This window comes from Cheilinus undulatus, linkage group 16, assembly GCF_018320785.1.
Source record: "Cheilinus undulatus linkage group 16, ASM1832078v1, whole genome shotgun sequence".
Lineage (NCBI taxonomy): Eukaryota > Metazoa > Chordata > Actinopteri > Labriformes > Labridae > Cheilinus > Cheilinus undulatus.
Window position 1 is genome coordinate 35,358,330 of NC_054880.1, and position 18,684 is coordinate 35,377,013.

Here is an 18,684-nt window from a genome sequence, read left to right on the forward strand (position 1 = left end):
CTAACATCTCTTTCTCTCTCTCTCTGCCTGCAGTGTGACAACGCCAAGGGGCTGAGGGCCTTCTTCGATGCCATATGCTATGGCCCTAAACACCTGATGATCTTTGGCGGAGTCTGCCCTTCTGTGACCTCCATCATTGCAGAGTCCTTAGAGGGCTGGAACCTGGTCCAGGTAGGGTTTGCACTGCTTACATCATTGTGTGTTTTTGTGTGAAGCCTACGCTGTAGTAAAGCCAAGCCCTTCAGGGGATACTAATGTATAAATGGTATAAAGTTTGGTTTTGTTTTGGTATCAGAAAAACTGAATTTGCTTCTTGATAGCTTCTCATTCTCTGCTAGAAATGCAGTGTGCAGATATAATCCAGGATTTAAAGGGGGTTCCAACTCATGGATTAATCCTTTATTAACCTTGTCGGGGTGAGTTTCTAATTGGCATTGCTTTAATACGTGGAATCCTCCCTCATTTTACAACCAGATTTAGATGGACTCAAGCTCTTGGTCCGGCTTAAACTTGTGACAAATTTGAGCCAAACTTCCTAAAAAAAATCAGACTGCAATATGAATAAGATCATTAGCCCGTCCAAGAGGGTTCTTCCCATCATTCTGTTCAGCTGCTGTATTTTTGGGGTGTTTGTAGGAACAAATAAAGCTTTCACTCAGTCCAGTAATCCAGGCATGGTTTATGAAATAGATTTTATAATTTAATTAGACTTTTGCAGTGACATCTGCTGCCTTCAGCTCACTAAAGGTTTATGATTTCCTCTGCAGGCATTGAATACCACTCCTTCCTGCATCTGGTCAACTCTTGACCCTGTAATTTAACACACACAGTTTCTTTGACCAAGTACTGTTCTGCTTTACTAAAGAGGGAAATACCTCATCCAAAGAATACATTCCATTTGCTGTGAACTCCACAAAGGTTATCAGACGCAGATAAAATGGAGTGAAGCTTGTGTGTGAAAGATAGCAAAAATTCAAGAGGCTGCATTTTGAACCAAATGTCAGATTACGCTGCATATTTCTCCAGCTTGCAATTACTGTGAATCGGATGCTTTTTATGTCCTTCTTTTCTCGCCGTCTTGTTGAGGTCACTAAAGATTGAAAAGTGGGGCAGGATGAGGGAATGAAAAGAGGTCTAATTTTTTGTTTCTGTGTTCACTTCCCTTGGGTTTTAATGATCTCAGTTAGGAAAAAGATCTTCAAGCAAGAGTTGAATTTGAATAAAAAGGATTTTTTCCAGTCAATATAAGAAACTAACACCAACCAATCTATGACAGTTTATACAGATCATACCCCTCGCTAAATGATGAAGCTACTGAGCCAGAATCAGAATCAGCTTTATTGGCCAAGTACGAGGTATGGCTATTAAATAATGACACTGTTCTTCTAAGGATAAAACTATGTTGTTCAAAGTCACACTGATAGTGCTTTCAGACAGACATGGCTATGGTTCTGGCTCTGGCTCTGCTCTGAAGTCTCAGAACCATGGCGCTTTCTGGTGAACCAGTCGTGTTCACACCAGTTTAAGTGGAACCAAAGTGGGAAGACATGATGGACATGTATCACCACGCCCAGCTCCACTTTTGCCCCAATCTTTCCTCATGTCCTGGTATTCCTTCTTCAGCCTCCTGAGTTTAATAATTAGTTGGTCTGGTGTTCTGGTGAACCCAGCCTTTGCCGTCTCTGTCAACCAATGGCAGGCTGTTCTATCATCAAGTCATGCTGTGTCAAACTACACAAGCTTAAACATGCAGAGACAGCCTGAATAGAGCATACTATAGTGAAAAAGAGATAAAGAGGCTGTAATTTGTTCTCTGTACCATTGTTATTTTCATATTTAGCAGTTGAACTCACTATAATGAACAGGATAAACATCTTTAAATGTCACAGAGAGGCCATGCATTACTTTTGCATTTGTTGAGCCATGTTCTGAGTTCACTGTAGGGTTAAAATGACCCGCCAGCTTTCTACAACAGAGTCAGTCCAGAATGTTTACACCGGTGTTGGACCTGCACTTGGTATTGGCAGGTATGCAGCACTCTAGTATCAGAATCGGGAAGGAGGAAATGGTATTGGAACATCTCTAGAATAAGCAAAGATCCTTAAAAAAAACACCAAAATGTCTTCCTGTCTACAGCAAAATTAAGTAAAATAAAATATTTGGATGTATGTTCACCTAGGGCAGGGGTGTCCCAACTCTGGCCTAGGGGCCAAATGCGGCCCATGGTCCATTTTTGATTGGCTCGCAGCAAATTCTAAACATTAAATAAAATATGGTCCACATTTGAACTAGAAGCTTGTGCTTGATTTTATTGTACTTCTTGGTTTCAGTACAAGGCAGTGCTACCATGCTATTTCTGTAAACAAACATTTTGACAAGAAGAATTTATTGATTTTAGGTTTTTTTTGCAACTAAACAAAGACAACACTGTAAGTGGAAAACATATTGGCAACCAACATAATAACAATATTTTGATTTATAATGCCCTTGTGGATTACGAAGGCTTATGGCGGTACCAATGGTGTTTTAAAGGCAGAACCAGAAGTTGCCAGGGCTGACCAGGGCTCCATGAAATCTGACCCCTTAAAATGATTGGCTATTTGCCTTGTCAGCCATTAACTAGCTATTTAAACATACCTAATCACTAAGCATATCTTAACCATCATAAGATTACTTTTCAGTCCTCAGGGTGAGACATATGAAAGTTACCTCACCATCCTTACATATTTTCATGTGTGGGCCTTAGTGGAAAAAGTTTGGACACCCCTGACTTAGGGCTTCCTCACATCATAGACTTTATGCCACAATCCCCCCACTACACCAGCCCATCGGTTGAGAAAGACTGCTTTAAACTGTCAATAAAAGAACTAGGTGATGCTAATTTATTGTATTTCTATCTGCACCTTCCCCTAGCCACTCTATTTCAGGAAAGCCACCTATGCTTGTGTCATCATCATGCACTTGCAGATATTTCCCAGGTCTGGCTGGATGCTTCAACTCAATGAGTCACTTCAAATTTCTTGCTGATGTAACTGCCTTTGGATTTATTTTTCATAGATCTGGTGGACACAGTTTGTCTAAAAATGAGAATTTTGCTTGAATTCGTGCTAATTTTCTCAGACAACACCTTCAGAAGTTCATCAGAGCTGCATACCAGCTGCTGTAAAACATTGTGCTCTGCATCTCTCTGTATTGTTCTTAACATGAGTGGTTGCTCTCTGTCTTTGGAGTAATTTATGCTCATTTTCTTGTTCATGAGCTACAAACAGATTCTGTTCACCAAACAACTTCAGTGAACAGCTCTTTATATCTGTTCAGTCACTGTAGATTCATGTTAATGTTTATACCTGTGTTGTTATACTTTGAAGCTCAGGTTACTACTCTGAGAAGCAAGATGTCTTCACAGTCCTGAGCTGCATCCTCCTCAGTGTATGACTCACTAAGCAGCCATAATGTACACTGGAAAGCCTCAGAAAGACACGTCAGGGAATGTAAACAACAACCCAGACAGCTTTCAGGTGTTCTATGGAGCACAAATGTGCACTAAGATGGCACCACGCAGTTCAGCTTGATCCTCTCTGCTCCATCTCTGAGCCCATTGACTTTCATGTGTTCCTGCTCCGTGTGTTTGTTTATCCCCCGTGCATGTGTAGACACGTGTGTATGGAAAGGTTGAAGTCTGAAGGTGGGAATGAAGATGTCGAGAGGGGGTGATTGAATTTTTTTCTAATCCTGCACCACAAACTGTGCCACATCAGCAGCAGGAAGCTGTTTCAGAAATGAGAGCAGCGTTGTAGCAGGTATCAAGTGTGCTGTGTAAAGTGACTCTCTGACTTGCAAGCGAAAAAATGAAAGTCGTTTGATGCAAAGATGACCAGTGAACAGTTGAACTAGGAAACAAATTACCATTGCTTTTAATGACCTCAAAACTCCCACTGCCTCTGTCTCTGCCTCCTGGTCCAATCAGAGTCATTGCCTCAGCCTATCCCAGCTCTCATTTGTGAGAGGTGGAGTACACCCTGAACTGGTTTGAGTGTCCTCATATCACCTACTGTGAATGGCTTTTTCTTAAGTCTTTATGTGTGACATGATAATACATGCATGTCATAAATTGGATTAGAGGTAAAAAGGTTAAAGGTATTAATGAAAACCATGGTAAAAATTTCATTGTGGTCATTATACAGTTCATGTTCTAACTATCATGAATAGCTCTTGTTTTCACAGTGCTTTAAGATCCTGTTAATTGTCCAGATGTCTTCATCCAGATAGGTTCATTCACTGTGATGAACCTATCTGGATGAAGGACCCAGTGAGGTGGCTAGGAGGAGACTGAGGTATGCAGGATGAGCAGAAGACCTGTGAGGATCTGGACTAGATGCTGATTAACTGAATGGAGGTAGCTGGGGTGGAGGAAGGATGCAGCGTCCAAACTGACAGGACTGGCTGACTGTAAATGAGAGAATGACAGATTTATGATGATTGGTCGAAGGATGGTAATGCATAATCTGATTAGCTGAGTACTAACGAGAGTGAACGCCCATAATCAGCTGATCACCAGGGTGGGAAGAAAGAAAGGATGGAAGAGGGAAGAGGAAATGATGACTAAGGAAAGAGTGGAAACAGTCTTCCTGCTTGAATTTTCAATGATAATGAAATTATCCATAGTGTTATTGATAAGGTCCCAGATTGATAAGGGGCAGAGGTTGAAAATGTGACTTGTTTATCTGTTTTTCTTCTGTTACTTTCCTGTCTTTTTAAATGTCAAAATAATGAATAATATGTCAATAAAGCGAGCGGTATTAAGAAAGTGTCAAAATATGAAACATTTTGACAACCTCATTAACAGAGTGCCTTTGTTAATACATGTTTGATAAAGTTTTCATGTTAACTTTCAATGTTTATACAAACTTAAAGTGTAAAAGCTAGACCCTGTGTTGTTAATTTGATTGACAGTTGTTTTTTAACTCCATAAAATTCAAAGGGCTTGACTGCAGGCAGGCAGCTTATTTTTGCAACTATTCAGTTATTAAAAAAATTTAAATATAACATGTTTTTCACCAGCAGAAAGCTCAGATTCTCAGGATTCTGACCATGTAAACCGCAGCAGGATAACACCTCAACAGCTGCCACAATTAATGCATGTGTCAGACAACAAACAAACAATAATAAAAGTGACACAGCTCACCATTAGAGGCTCTACTGTTCTCTCCCCATCATAATATTTCATGAAAACAGTCCTGCTGCATCAAAAAAGAGTACCCACAATCTAAATCAGGTTAGTTTTTCTTTTTTTTTAGATTAATTTTTGGCTTTTTATGCCTTTATTGAAAGCGGAGGATAGTGGACAGAATCAGCAACAGGGATGGGGGGGGCATGTAGGAAAGTGTCACAGGCCAGATTTGAACCTGGGCTGACTGCTTACATGGGGCATGCCTTAAACCACCAGGCCACCTGCGCCTCAAATCCAGTTCAATTTTTGGTCCAAAAACAGGATTACATCTGTAAAGATCAATGGGTTGGTTTTCTATCATTTTGAATTTGCTCCTATTGATCTCAATGCTCCACTGTATTTGGTGTAATGATGTTTTTTTTCCAAGCAGTTATTGCATAGCATTAGCACTGCTATGCCAACCTCTGTCCTTTTTGGAGTCTCCAGTTTGAAACACCTGGACTTCTCCTCACAAAAATAGGTGTTAAATACTCACTTTCTGTTCTATTGTTACCATCTTTGAACCTGAACTAGCTTCAGTTGGTCCAGTTGAGTTTTCCGGCTAATACCTCCCAGCTACAGTCATCTACAGGCCTATGTTTCAAAATACAGGAAAGGAAAGACAGGAAAAAACAATTTTGTTTTTTGTTTTATTGCTAACTATCAGTAGCAGCTAGTGAGTCTTACAGCATGGGATGGTACTTCTAAAGACATCTTGTTTGTGCTTGTACTCCAAATAGTTCAAACACAGCATTCAATTTATTTTGGGTGTATCTGGGTAGGAGTTTTTTGACTCATTTCACCTGGAATTCTAAGTGAAACTTGATGAAATGATCTGAAAATATAAATCAGTTCATTTTTAGATTTTCAGCAAATTATAACAATGCCGTGATAATACTAATAACATTCTTTTAGGTCATGATTGTCATGATATGAATATTTGATAGAGTTACATGTCTAAATGGGATATAAGATATGATAGATAATGACACGTTATACTTGATACTCCATACCTACCTGTGAGGTTTTCCTTTTTTTATTCAACCCTGGCACCTTGTTGAAGACTTTAGATGGTGTGAAAGGAAAAAGAGAATTTTTCATGGTGATTTTCAGGGCCAGGCTCAGCAAGCTCATCATTTCCACTTCAAAACTGTGAGCAGACAGAGACTATAAGGATAGCTGAGAGAACAAAAAAAGATCATACACTCTTAAAACCACTGTAGCTTTCAGTCAGTGTTGATGCCTGATGAAGTCAGCTTTGAAAGACTTACATAATAAACTCAGGCTGCATAACAGTGCTTTGACTATATGTCCACAGTTTAGATGAGATCCGATCTGCTGTCCCCCAGCTCTACAGACGGAAATGAGCCTTCTGCTAAAGGCATGCTATTTTGCTATAGGTTGTTTGCAGATGAAACCTTGTCACAGCAAAGAACTCCAGATGGAGGACAGGAAGTGATTTCTGTATAGAGGAAGTTTTGTCCCGTTTACAACTGTACCAACTGTTCAAATTGCAGGGGAAAAACAATCTTGAGCTACTTTTGACATAGATTAAAAGCCTCCATCTAAAGCCTGGATAAGTGGAGCTGGACAACACTCACAAGTGGTCTGTTTTAGTTTGTTACAGTTTGGCATGGTCAAACTGGATCTTGCCTGTTTCCACAGCAGATGTCTGCCCAGCCTAGCTTGTCCTGATAGAAAATTATCTCTCTCTAGGATCTGTTAGCTCAGCTTAGAATCAGTGACAGTGTCTGTCCTCCAGACAGCTCCTCATTTGGTACCAATCTGGCTTTTTAAATCTAGATAGATAGATAGATAGATAGATAGATAGATAGATAGATAGATAGATAGATAGATGTACTTTATTGATCACAAACTGGGAAATTTCGGTGGTACAGATGCTCAAAATCAGCATGTAAGCAGTAGAAGAAAATATAATACACAGTAAATAAACACATAAATAAACATTCAAAACTTGACCTTAAATTGCAAATTAAGTAAATAAGAGGTATAAACATATTTACATGCATTATATAAAATAGTGTCAGATGGGTGAAAAAGAATAATAAATTTAAGAATAACACTGCAAATCTGTGATCACTGGTTTTACTGCAACAGGTATTAGAATGTAAACATGTATTGCTTGGAGATAGAGTTTGAATGTGCAGAAGGTATGATTGTCATAGTTGTAGATTAAGTAAGGACAAAAATATAAGAAAGGAAACAACAGAAGACAAGAAACAACACAAGGAAAAACATTAGCTGACTAGGAAACAAGTGAAGGATGTTTGGGTGGGGGGTTAAGAGGGATTGCAGGCTATGATGAACAGGTAAAAGCATGTTTATGACAAAATAAGGCTGTTATTTAGGCACCGGTGGCCTCTTAGCTCAGAAAAATACTCCTCAAGACTCTTGTCTCCCTTTATCTGGCCAGACATAGGAATAGTAGTAGTAGGTCTGCAGGACTAACCAACAATTTCCACATACAATGGCTGCGCCGTGCTCCACAGCACCACCGCTGTACTCAGGCGAAAGGCAAGCGACCTTGCACACTGGAAACGTACCATCACCTTTACCTTTTTGGGCTTGATTTGTCATTCATTTTGACATGATTCCTTGATATTATTGCTTCTGCCATGGGTGAGTACATTAGAAGGTCAATATTTGCTCAGAGGATTTATGTTTTTTATTGTAAAATTCTGTGGCTTTTTACCTAAAAAGTTAACTTTTCCTTAAAATGATGGTTTATGAGAGTCTTTGCATCGTGTAGTATTTCAAAAGTCCTGAATACTCTACGCTTTTGACTTCCTGTTTGGAACTTTCTGATCGACGGGAATTGATGCCTTTTCTCCAATGAAGTGGATTGGAGTGGCACTTCAGGGACGCACCAGTGCTGGACTGGAGGTGCGGGTAGTGGGACTGCTCTGGTTGACTAGAAAGGAAGCGATTTGCTCCACAGTATGATTTGCCATTGGATCATGGCGCAGCCACTCTGTGGGGAAATTGGAGGTCAGTAATATGTATACTAGAGGTGTAATGATCCATCAGTGTGTATTGATACATTGATTAGATGCTTAATGATCCAGTCAGATTGATAGAGAGTCAAAACATCAACCTGCATCATCACCTTAAAGCAAGGCTTTTATTTTGAAATTCCTGTTGACAGTTTCCACCCAGCTTTGTGAGACACATATCCTCCTTTTAATTTTCAAAGAATAATCTTCCTTAAGTGATTTTTGTTGTGAAAGTTTCTGTTGAGAATATCTGTAAGGAGAAATCTCCAATAATGAAGAGAGCATTGTCACATTGTAATAACATGTGTCTGTTGTTGTAAGGAGAATCCTCCTAAAACAACTCTTTGAGGGCAGCCTCAGTGTGGAGTATAAGATAACCCTCTAACAATAGTGATCAGCCGTGTGCACAGATGGCATCTCTTAGATTGCCCACAGCATATTGTTAATCTCTGCATGTGCAGCTAACGTAAGGATTGACCCATGTGTGACACTCTCTGGTTCCATCTCATGTCTGGCGTTGCTGCAGAAATGTCTCCTTTGTCGACCTCACAGCCACATTTTGTAAATCAGCACTGTACATGTGCTAAAATGACCGCTCGAGCAAATTAAAATGGTGGATAAGAACGCTTCCAGGGCCAACGGACAGATGGCGAGGAGCGGATTGAGGGAATGATGGAGGAATAAACAGGCGGCGGCACACTTCCTCTGTGAGAGCATGAAAAGTAAAATTCAAAGTACCAGGGCGAGACACAGCTGTGTGTGTGAGCTGCCATCAGCCACAAATGCCTCTGATTGCTGTGTTTTTTTTTTTATTCTTGCAAGACAATGAATGTTGAAGTCAGCCTCTTGGCAGCCATCTTGCTCTGTGATTAATCTTGTGTTCTCCTCACCATGATGACATATAATTCTAGAAAGCATTTGCGAGCTTTTTAAATAGGCGCTGGCACAGGTATTTGTAAACCAGTCAACATGCTGCACCCTCTTCAACCATTTATTCCCAACTTACGAGAAGTCCTTTTTCCTCTCCATTACAGCATCGGGGTATATTTTCTGTAAATGGCTCATTGAGTGCCAGGAAATAGTCCAAGCCCATCCTTTCACCAGTTGCTGGCCTTCTTCTCACTCACCAATTAGGCAGATCAGTGATGGTGCAGTTCATTTCAGCAACATCGGGGGTGTAATGAAAAATTATGCTTCCTGATCCTTTTTGCCTCTTGTTAGAGAAGACGAGAGATCACTTGAAGACTGTAGAAGGCTTTTAGTGTCACAATAGCATTTTTTCCACTCTTAAAATGTGGAAAAAATGCAGAAATGTATTTCATCCCTTTCAGTTTGTGTGAAAAATGAAGTGAATTTGAGCTTCATGGATTTTATTGTTGTGGGGATAATGTAGGTTGAGGCTATTTCCAGGTACTCAATGCTTCTTTTTTAAAATTCAGACTAGAAAAACATACTCCTCTGTCTTCTGTTATTTTTGTATCATAGTTTTTATATCTATACTTGTCCTGTTCCTCTACATTAAGCAGGCAAAACTTGGGAAACCAAACCTTCCAAAGGAAAAAGTGTATGGACCCTTTGCACAACCAAGACCTGAACTCTGAGCTAATGTTTACCTCCATATGAAGCCCATTTTTCTTCTGCACTTGCAGTATCGATCGTCAGTGCTTCATTAAAGCAGGCAAATTGAGGACAGCAGAGTTGCATCCCCGCCTCCTTCCAGATCTCTTCTTTCTGAAGCCTCCTCCAACTCTTTAGGGTCCTCTTTTTCCCCCCAGTTTTTCTTTTCTCTCACTCTCCCTGAGTGCTACACTGGATGCTTCAATAAAACATGCGATGCCGAGCGCTGCAGTATTCTGCCTCACTTGCATCAAATCCTCCTGTGTACCGTATCAATATTTCATGACTCTCAAAGTTTAGGCTAAAATCTGGGAGTGCAGGGGGTAGGATGGTGTGAGCATCACAATAGATCATCATATATTAACTTTATGAGGAAAGTTTGGACTCAATTTGGGATCCTGTGAACGTGACTGTGTGCTTGTTTGGCCAAGAAGGTAACTGAAAGGTAGTACAAACTAGCTTCTAAATTTTGAATCACTTCCCAAAACATCTGCATATTTTATGGCTCTTTCTTAAGACAAGGTGAATTCCATTGGATTATTTTCTAACCCCCTTCTAGCTCTGTTTGTCTCTAAGTGTGACTCAGGACAGGCTTAAAAGGAAATAGGACATGCAAACACAGCTAGGCCTGATTTTTGTTCTGTCTTTTAAAGCTTTAAGCCTTTATGTGCAACATGCTGAAGATACAGCAACAATCAACACGTCCCATGCAAATATATTATGGAGTAAGGATGGCCTAAAGAGAATAAAGCCAAATTCTCTGAGTTTGTTCTACTCAACTGTGTTCCCTTTCAAGTGGCATGTTTACACTGCCGGGCAAACACTGAAATAATTAAGATATTAATTTAACTGTTTACCTTTGTCATGTTGGACCCTTATAGAGCACAGGGACACTATTTAAATTAGTGACATAAGAGAGGCAGAACTTAGATTTGGTGATGATTGCATACTGTTAAATCTACACTAGTGGATAATTATTCTCCTTACACTGCTACCAAGATAAACGTCTACAAATATATGGACTGTTTCATGTATCTAAACTGTGTCTTGGTGACCAAGGCTGCTGCTGTAACGTTATTAAAAACGTACTCAAGTGAATACAATATTTGATGGCAGGATTAGGAGAAGTCTGTTTAGTGCTACCGTCTATTGTAACCTACAGGGGCAAGTCAGCATCTAACAGCATTTGCTGCTTTCTGGCTTTTCTTTCTTAGATAATGTTCTTTAGAGAGATAACCTGGGCTTGTGTCCTCGTTGGGTAGTGCACAGGTTCCAAAAGTGGGCTGTAACACCCCACCACCATGGTAGCAGCGAGCACGTGTTTTGTTGCTCTGATTGGCCCGTAAAGATGTGACAGACAGAACTTTCATCCAATCACCCCTCAAAGTTTTTTTCAAAGACTCTGCCCTTTCCCAAACGCTATATATTGAAGGTTTTCCAGATGGATGTTTGAAACAAATCCATCTGGCGTGTCAGGTTACCAAAAGGGGGCCTGACAGATAAAGTTTTGGAACCACTGGGCTACTGCATCCAGCTGAACTACATCTATCTTGTTAGATGAACTAATGTAGAGTGTACAGCAGCAGGAAGCCTTTCTTGCCCACCGGGGGCCGTTTTCATGCAAAGCAGCCTCTGATCAGCACCACAGACAGCAGCCAAACAGTATATTGATCCATGCAACTCTAGCCGACTCAGCCTGGTTTCAATAAACTACATAATATCTGTAGTCAAAACTTTTGAACCATAAATCACAGCCTCTTACTTTTTTTCCCTCTTGCAGCTGTTTTTCCATTCCAATGATGCTATCCATACCTTTGTAGCCACAGAAGCTGCACTAATGAGCCTGGAACTTTAGTTTTTACAGATTAAAGAGCAGGAAATACAACATTAAACATCCTTTAATCAATTTTTTAAGCCATTTTTAAATCAAAATGGAGCCAATCAATAAAGTGCACAGACTTGTTTGTGTATATGCAAATATTTTTAAGGCTTTTTTTGACAGAATGATTACTTTTTCGCTTTTTGGTCCCCAAGAGACTGGAGAACAAGTTTGTGCAAGATAAATCTGAGTCATTAATGTTTAAGTTTTACTCTCTGTTTAGCTTTTTCTTTTGTCTTTGTAGTCCCATAACTTTTTTAAAATCCCAGTGACATTACTGCAACACACAGATTCTTAAAGCCCAGGTTGTCCTGAAAAAAAGGGACCTTCAGAGTGTGACTGCACCACAGGGTTGATGTTTTACAAGCCTTAATACAATAAGTCCAGGTGAGACAAAATAGTTAAAAATAGCATACACATTATGTAGTGCTGCAGACTCAATCTAATCACAGTAACAGTTGCGATTTGAAGCTGTGTGATTACATAATTGTATAAAAGCCTGCAATATTTTTTTTAGCAATTATTAGATGGTACTTAAAAGGTTCACAAAAAATGCCTGCAGAGTTTGTTTTCAATCATGCCAATATTTCACTTTTTAAGAGTACCTTTATTTAAAGAATATCTATTTGAAAACATCAAGTTGTTTTGAAAGCAGTCCTGTAAAAACTTCATTTTTTAAGCTACTAAATATTTGTATGTTTTTATTAGAGTAATACACACTATAAAACTACCATTATTCTCTTCATTTTCTTGATAAACTAGCAAGTAGACCCATGATACCATTTATGTATTATATCATAATCACAACTGCAATTTTATCCATTATATTTGCAAACACACATTATTACCAAATCATGCACTAACATTATGGAAGACAGCAACTCATACATTCACATGCAGACTTCTTTTTTACTACCAACACCACAGTGGTCAAATTTGAGCACAGACACACAGTGGGAGAACATCTGAGAGGTAACAATAGTATTGCTATTAACTCCAGTTCCACCCCAATCTGTCAAAAAGAGAAATCTGCTGGAGCCCACTTTCATTCAGATGGGCCCTGCTTGCGTTAGTGGTCCCAGCACAGCATGGGCCCCAGTGTAGCTACAGAGTCTGCACTGTCTGTAGTTATAGCTCTGTCACAGACACAAGAAGAGGGGGGCAAGGGAAGCATGTAGTCAAAAGGGGAGAGGAGGGGGCGTTACCTAATAGAGAAAGATAGAGAACCTAAACCAGTCCCACACTGGGTAATATTATTCCACAAACTGGTCAGAAACTACTTGATGTCAGTGTTGCTTTTTTAACGGGCAGACCCTTGATTCTCTTCTGTTATCCGTGCTAGTTGAGGAACCATTTGGAGAGCGAGTGGGAGGACTATTCAAAATCCTTTTTTATGGGTTATAAATTGCATCCCAGATTTCTCGCTCAGACTGCTGATGAAGTTAAACTAAGCGAGTGTTGACATTTAAACCAGAGCTAATTCTGGGACAAATGAGCTGCTGCACTGAAGTAAAAATAGGAAGAATGCTTCCATATTGAGCCTATCACAACATCTCTCTTCTTTATTGCCTATGGCAAAGAAAGAGGCAGAAAGAGGCAAAGGAAAATCTGAATAATACGCAGCACTCAGGCTGTTTTGATCATGAATGCTTCCTGCGTTCCTCAGCAGCACCATAAAGCCGAGCTAAGGCGAGCTGTTGTACCTATATGCAGCTGTGGATGCACACCATTTGACAGGAAACATAGTAATTAGCTTATTAGCAACATTTGTAGGATAAAAGGAGCTCACAGGTTGCAATTGCCAATAACACTTAGTGAATTAACACCAGTTCATAGACGCTCACTAGGAACAAGAGCTCTGACAGTGCATCTGTATATTTGTGTTCCTACCTAGAAAAAAGAAGACAAATGGAGGCTGTTTCTTATTCTGTCTTTTTTACAACGACACGTCTCTTTGACACAAAGGTCTGTGAGACTTTTATAAAGGAATACAAGATGAACACATGCTGGCAATCAAGGATTACGCAAGAACTTCCTCTGCAGTCTTCTGAGAGTTAAGAGTATGAGTGCATCATACTAACAGCACTAATGATGGAGGAGGACCAGTCAGCCACAGGCAACAATAAACAAACCACATCCATTAAAAGTTCATGCTTGATTTTGATGTTTCCCTCATGGACTTTATCATCCACATCCATCTTTGGAAGACTGTGAGATATGAAAGTTTTCCTTCAACGCCAAAACTGTGGTTCTTTTCAGGTTTTCTCTTTGGGGGTTTTCCAGGCTTTGAAATCCTTTATTTGGGCCGTGGAGTCCGATGTCCTTTGAAGAGTTAGCCTAGTAGGTGCTGCCTGAGATTTTTTTTTTCATGAAAATAGCCTTAGACAAAAAAACACCATAGATTGATTTTACAATTAATCTTAACCTTAAATTTTGCTGCAATAAAGAATGGATCTCAGCACATGTGGAGGTCAGCTTGCCTGTAATTCTGCGGCCTTGAAGCATGCTTGTAACCAAAGCAGCTAGCTTAACTGCAATGTTGTAATGTGGAAATGTCAGCAGAAATCAAAGGCATGTTAAGGAGCAGGGAAGAGAAACAAGCTGCAGGAGTAGGACTCGGTCATCTGTCAGCTTGTTTCAGAGCACCTCTTACCAACTGTTGCTTGTGTTTGAAGCTTGTCTTAGGCACTAGCACTTCCATTGATAGTAGAGGAGGAACTTTCTTGCTGGCCATCATTAAATAGACAAGGTCATAAAAATCTGTCATACCATTTAATAATCTGTCATTTAAATTTCCTCTTTTTATTATTAATAAATATTATGAAAGATGATCTAATTAATAGTATTCAATTTATAAAGCACTTTTCAACTATATTTTTAGTATCTAGATGAGGTGGTTTGAAACCAAAGCTGATTCACAAGTTAAACATTACATACTATTTGGGACACATTTGACCTGTTTGACATTTGACAGCAGTAGAAAATACCCCAAATGTCATTCTTTTAGCCTGGAATCTGTTGACTTTTCCTAAATTGACCCAAAACACACAAAAATAAAAATACATTAAGATTTTATGCTTTTGAACAGGTGCTGCAAATTTTTGTACACTGAGGCTGTTAAGGGTCAAATTTGACCCCTATCTATTAGGGGTGGGAATCACAAGTGGCCCCACGATACAATATTATCACGATACTTGGGCATTATTCAATATTGTTGCGATTTTAAACTTTTTGCAATACAGTGAGTATTGTGATACTATATATTGCGATCTATACCGTTTTTTCAACTGTTAAGCTGATTTAGCATTAGCCTTTCCCTTATATTGGTTGTATTTCTGCTGTATTTTATTTTCATGAGGCACTCCTTGCAAACCTCATGTGTCATGCCCATCTCATTTGTGCTGCAGCATTCCTAATGTCCTTCCCCCGGTTGCCATGTTTGTTGTACTACCTTTCTTCTGCTCTATGAGCGTCACCTCTGCTGACCTCACTGGACAAATAATTGTCCAAACAATTGATTGTATTTCTCCATTAACATAGACTTCAGTTCATATTAGCAATTTATTTGAAAAAATCAATACTTGGTGGACAAGATGATATGATATATCACCAGACAAAATATTGCGATAATTTGCTGTATTGATTATTTCTCCCACCCCAACTGTCTATTGAGATGGTTTTTAGATCCAGCGTGGGTCAAACCGTGAAAAATGTTGGTTTTAGGGGTCTTGAAACTGGGAAACTGTACAGGCCATGTTTGGACAGTGGTGACAGAGTTAAGGGGGCCTAAACATTGTCAGGTTCAAGCAGGGACACTCTTTTAAGAGGTATGGTGGAATCTCGAAACAGTGAAACAGGACTGATCATATATGGTGCACGAAGGGAACAGAGGTCATTCAGAGGTCAGAGGGTGACTTGAAACAGACACATGATCTTCACTTGCAAGCACCTACAATAATCTACAAACATAGACTGTAAAAAGAATTGGACAAAGCCATTTGATTTCAATAGGTGGATTCAAACAGCCTTTGAAGCCAATATGAACTTCAGATCGGTTTAACAGCAGACAAGGGCCTGTCCACTGAGCTTGACTTCTTGTCAGCTAAGGCCGGCCACACACTACAGGATTTTAAGTCTGATTTTAGGCAAGATTTTACCCCCTGACGATTGTGGGGGCGTATACTGACTGGAGCCTTGTCGCAAACAATTATTTGTCTGAGTAGTCTGCATGTGTGTGGTGTCAACGCGATTAATTTACTGCTCCAAATTGCGGCGTAGCATACCAGACCCTGAATCGATATTTACGATTCTAGGTCATAGTGGCACTGACAGAGTACCCACAACAACCAATGAGAGCAAGCACACCGGGTAGCATCACCAGACGGATCATACGGACTTTCACTGCTCACAACCATAAACACAACTGTACCTTAATCTCAGCCATGATTTCATCCCGAGTCTTTTCCATGTTTTATGATTTTTGCTGCACCTGTAATGCATGCCAGGACAGCATGTTGTGGGGAGACAGCAAGACGGTATTGACAGACATCAGTGTCTTTTTTTTTGTCTGATGTCACATGATCACGTGAGGTCATAGGCAGGTCGGCAGGTGTGTGTTCTCCAGTGATCTGATGGTCTGGCTGAGTCGTCTAGTGTGTGCGTTCAGAGGATTAAAGATGAAAAATCTTTGGAAATTGTCCTGAAGTCTGTGGTCTCCCTTGGTTTTATAATCGTTTCAGATTAAAAAATCGTCAAGTGTGTGGCCGGCCTAAGCTATCACTAAAGCTAAAGATGTGCTAATCAGTGCACAGTGAAGTTTCACCTAAATATAGTTAAAATGATTGTGGTACCAAAAAAATCCCTCCCCTGAATATTAGAACACTAATGTTGTGATTTCTTGTGGTATACCAGTATACCAATACCAGTATACCAATTGGTTTCCATCCTCTGTCAGCAATAATATAAGATGCAGAAGACATGAGAAAAACTCATATGGATAGAGGCACTGTTCCTTGCACTGAAATAACATTAAGAAAGTGTAAAAATATAATGTAATTTTGATAATTTTGGATTATGCTCCATGTAGAATAGATATTGCAATTCATAGCAAGAGGCTTAAGTAAGTAATTAAGAAACCTGGATCTGAGTTTCTTGGCATAATTAGTTTCAGTATGATAGAGGTTACAATTAAGTTCACATCACAAATGCAATTAAATGAGCTCCTTTCTGATCATAGCTGCACATTACATTTTAAATATTTAAACATGAGTACAGCTTCAAAAAGGAAGTGGATCGTTGTCTGAACAAGCTCAATCTATTCTACATCTTAGCACCATGTTGCAAGTGAGCTCTGACAAAATCCCAATACACCGCTCCCTCCCCGCCCACCCTCATCTCCTCTGATTTTCTCCAATACAGGGACATTTAAGAATCACAGGGCCGGGTACCTCATCGACCTGAAAATTCATGTCGGAAACAGGCTTCTCTGAGGCCGGCATTAGGAGGATCTTTTTGAAACGATATCAAAAAACAAGGGCAGACTTGCAGAGCAATTGGACATCAAAGAGGCCTCGGCTCCATTACAAGCCATTAAAACCATAACGGCTGCTTGGAAAGAGTGAAGCTTGGAGGATCGATAAAGGGCAGTTTAACTGTCTGACACAGCTCACTAATATCTGAAACATCCACTCGTCTTCACAGGGAGAGAGGAGATGAGGACAAACTTAGGGGAGGAAAGAGAGGAAATGGAAGGAAAGACTTGAGATCATTACTGAACTTTCCTTCACCTCTTCCTGCTGTACAGGAGACATGAAATGAGTCCACCTAAACACCACTGAATGAAGTAATTGAAACCCTGCATGCACAAAAAAGAGTGTGAAAGGAGAGATATTCACTCAATGAAAACTGCTGAATATCATCTATTCAAAGAGAAATAATCATTTTCAGATCTTAATGATTTTCTGACTTAAATGTTTAGTTAAAAATGTTAGATTTCAGAGCTTTTGAGTAGATAAATGACCCTGATTTAATGTAATGGGCCTATGATATCTTTCTGTATTGATCGTAGGTCCTTGAATTGAATCAAACACTAAGCTTGAATTTGTGATGTCTTATCACCAATTCACATTGTTTCCTGCTGCCTCGATCCTTACTTTTGTTGTACTCTGAGATTTCTGCCACTTTAGACTGACGTCTGTCTGTCCCCCTTAATAAAACACTACAGTTGACAAAATTGTCTCTTAGATTAGATTGCAGCTATTTTTAAACTGATCAAACTTTCTAATCTGACAGAGACCATTTTCAGAATGCTGTCTTCATCTCTGTCTGTAATGAAATTCCTTTTCCGTACCGTCGCTCATTTCTTTCTCTCCTTCCTCACATCATCCCCTTCCTTTTTATTGGGGCATCAGAATGCGGAAGCTTTAAGCTTCCTTGAGGTTGATACGGAGCACAATGCTATTTTCATTCCCCGCTGGTGCAGTCATTCAATACCTCTCTTTTTAGTCTGCGGCTGCAAATGGATTCCAGTTTGATAAGTGGTGAGAAATGATAATGTCTTTAGCTTCAGGCAACAACAGCATAATCTCTTAAGACTTAATCACAACAGAATTTCACATACACACGAGAAGAGAATGAAAATTCTGTTTTCAAGTCTGTACATACAGTATGTGCATATTTTCATGATTCATAATTCCAGTGTGACAGAGCAGTAACCATAGCTTACTTAAAGTGCTTTGATGCCCTTAAGTCACTCAACTTCATTCCACTTTTGTACAGTCAGAAAGCTATTGGAAGATCACATTTTTGGCACCTAGGTCCTTGATTTTATTATTTCAAGAGGGGAAAAAATGTATACATTTAAATTGCTTGAATGTATGCACATGCACAGTGGGCAAAACATGCTCCAAACTCTATCAAAAATGCCATGTTTTGAGATGTATATGACTTAGCCAAGCAAAAAAAAA

At 39.6% G+C, this 18,684-nt stretch overlaps 1 protein-coding gene across 2 annotated transcripts in view; it reads left to right on the forward strand.

Moving 5' to 3' along the window:
- gabbr2 (gamma-aminobutyric acid (GABA) B receptor, 2) overlaps window positions 1-18,684 on the forward strand; it is a 316,006-nt gene that overhangs the window by 91,293 nt on the left and 206,029 nt on the right. For both annotated transcript variants that reach the window (XM_041807934.1, XM_041807933.1), the window contains one exon: window positions 34-171. In XM_041807934.1, the coding sequence (XP_041663868.1) occupies window positions 97-171 (75 nt within the window). In that variant the 5' untranslated portion in view covers window positions 34-96. The remainder of the gene's footprint in view (window positions 1-33; window positions 172-18,684) is intronic.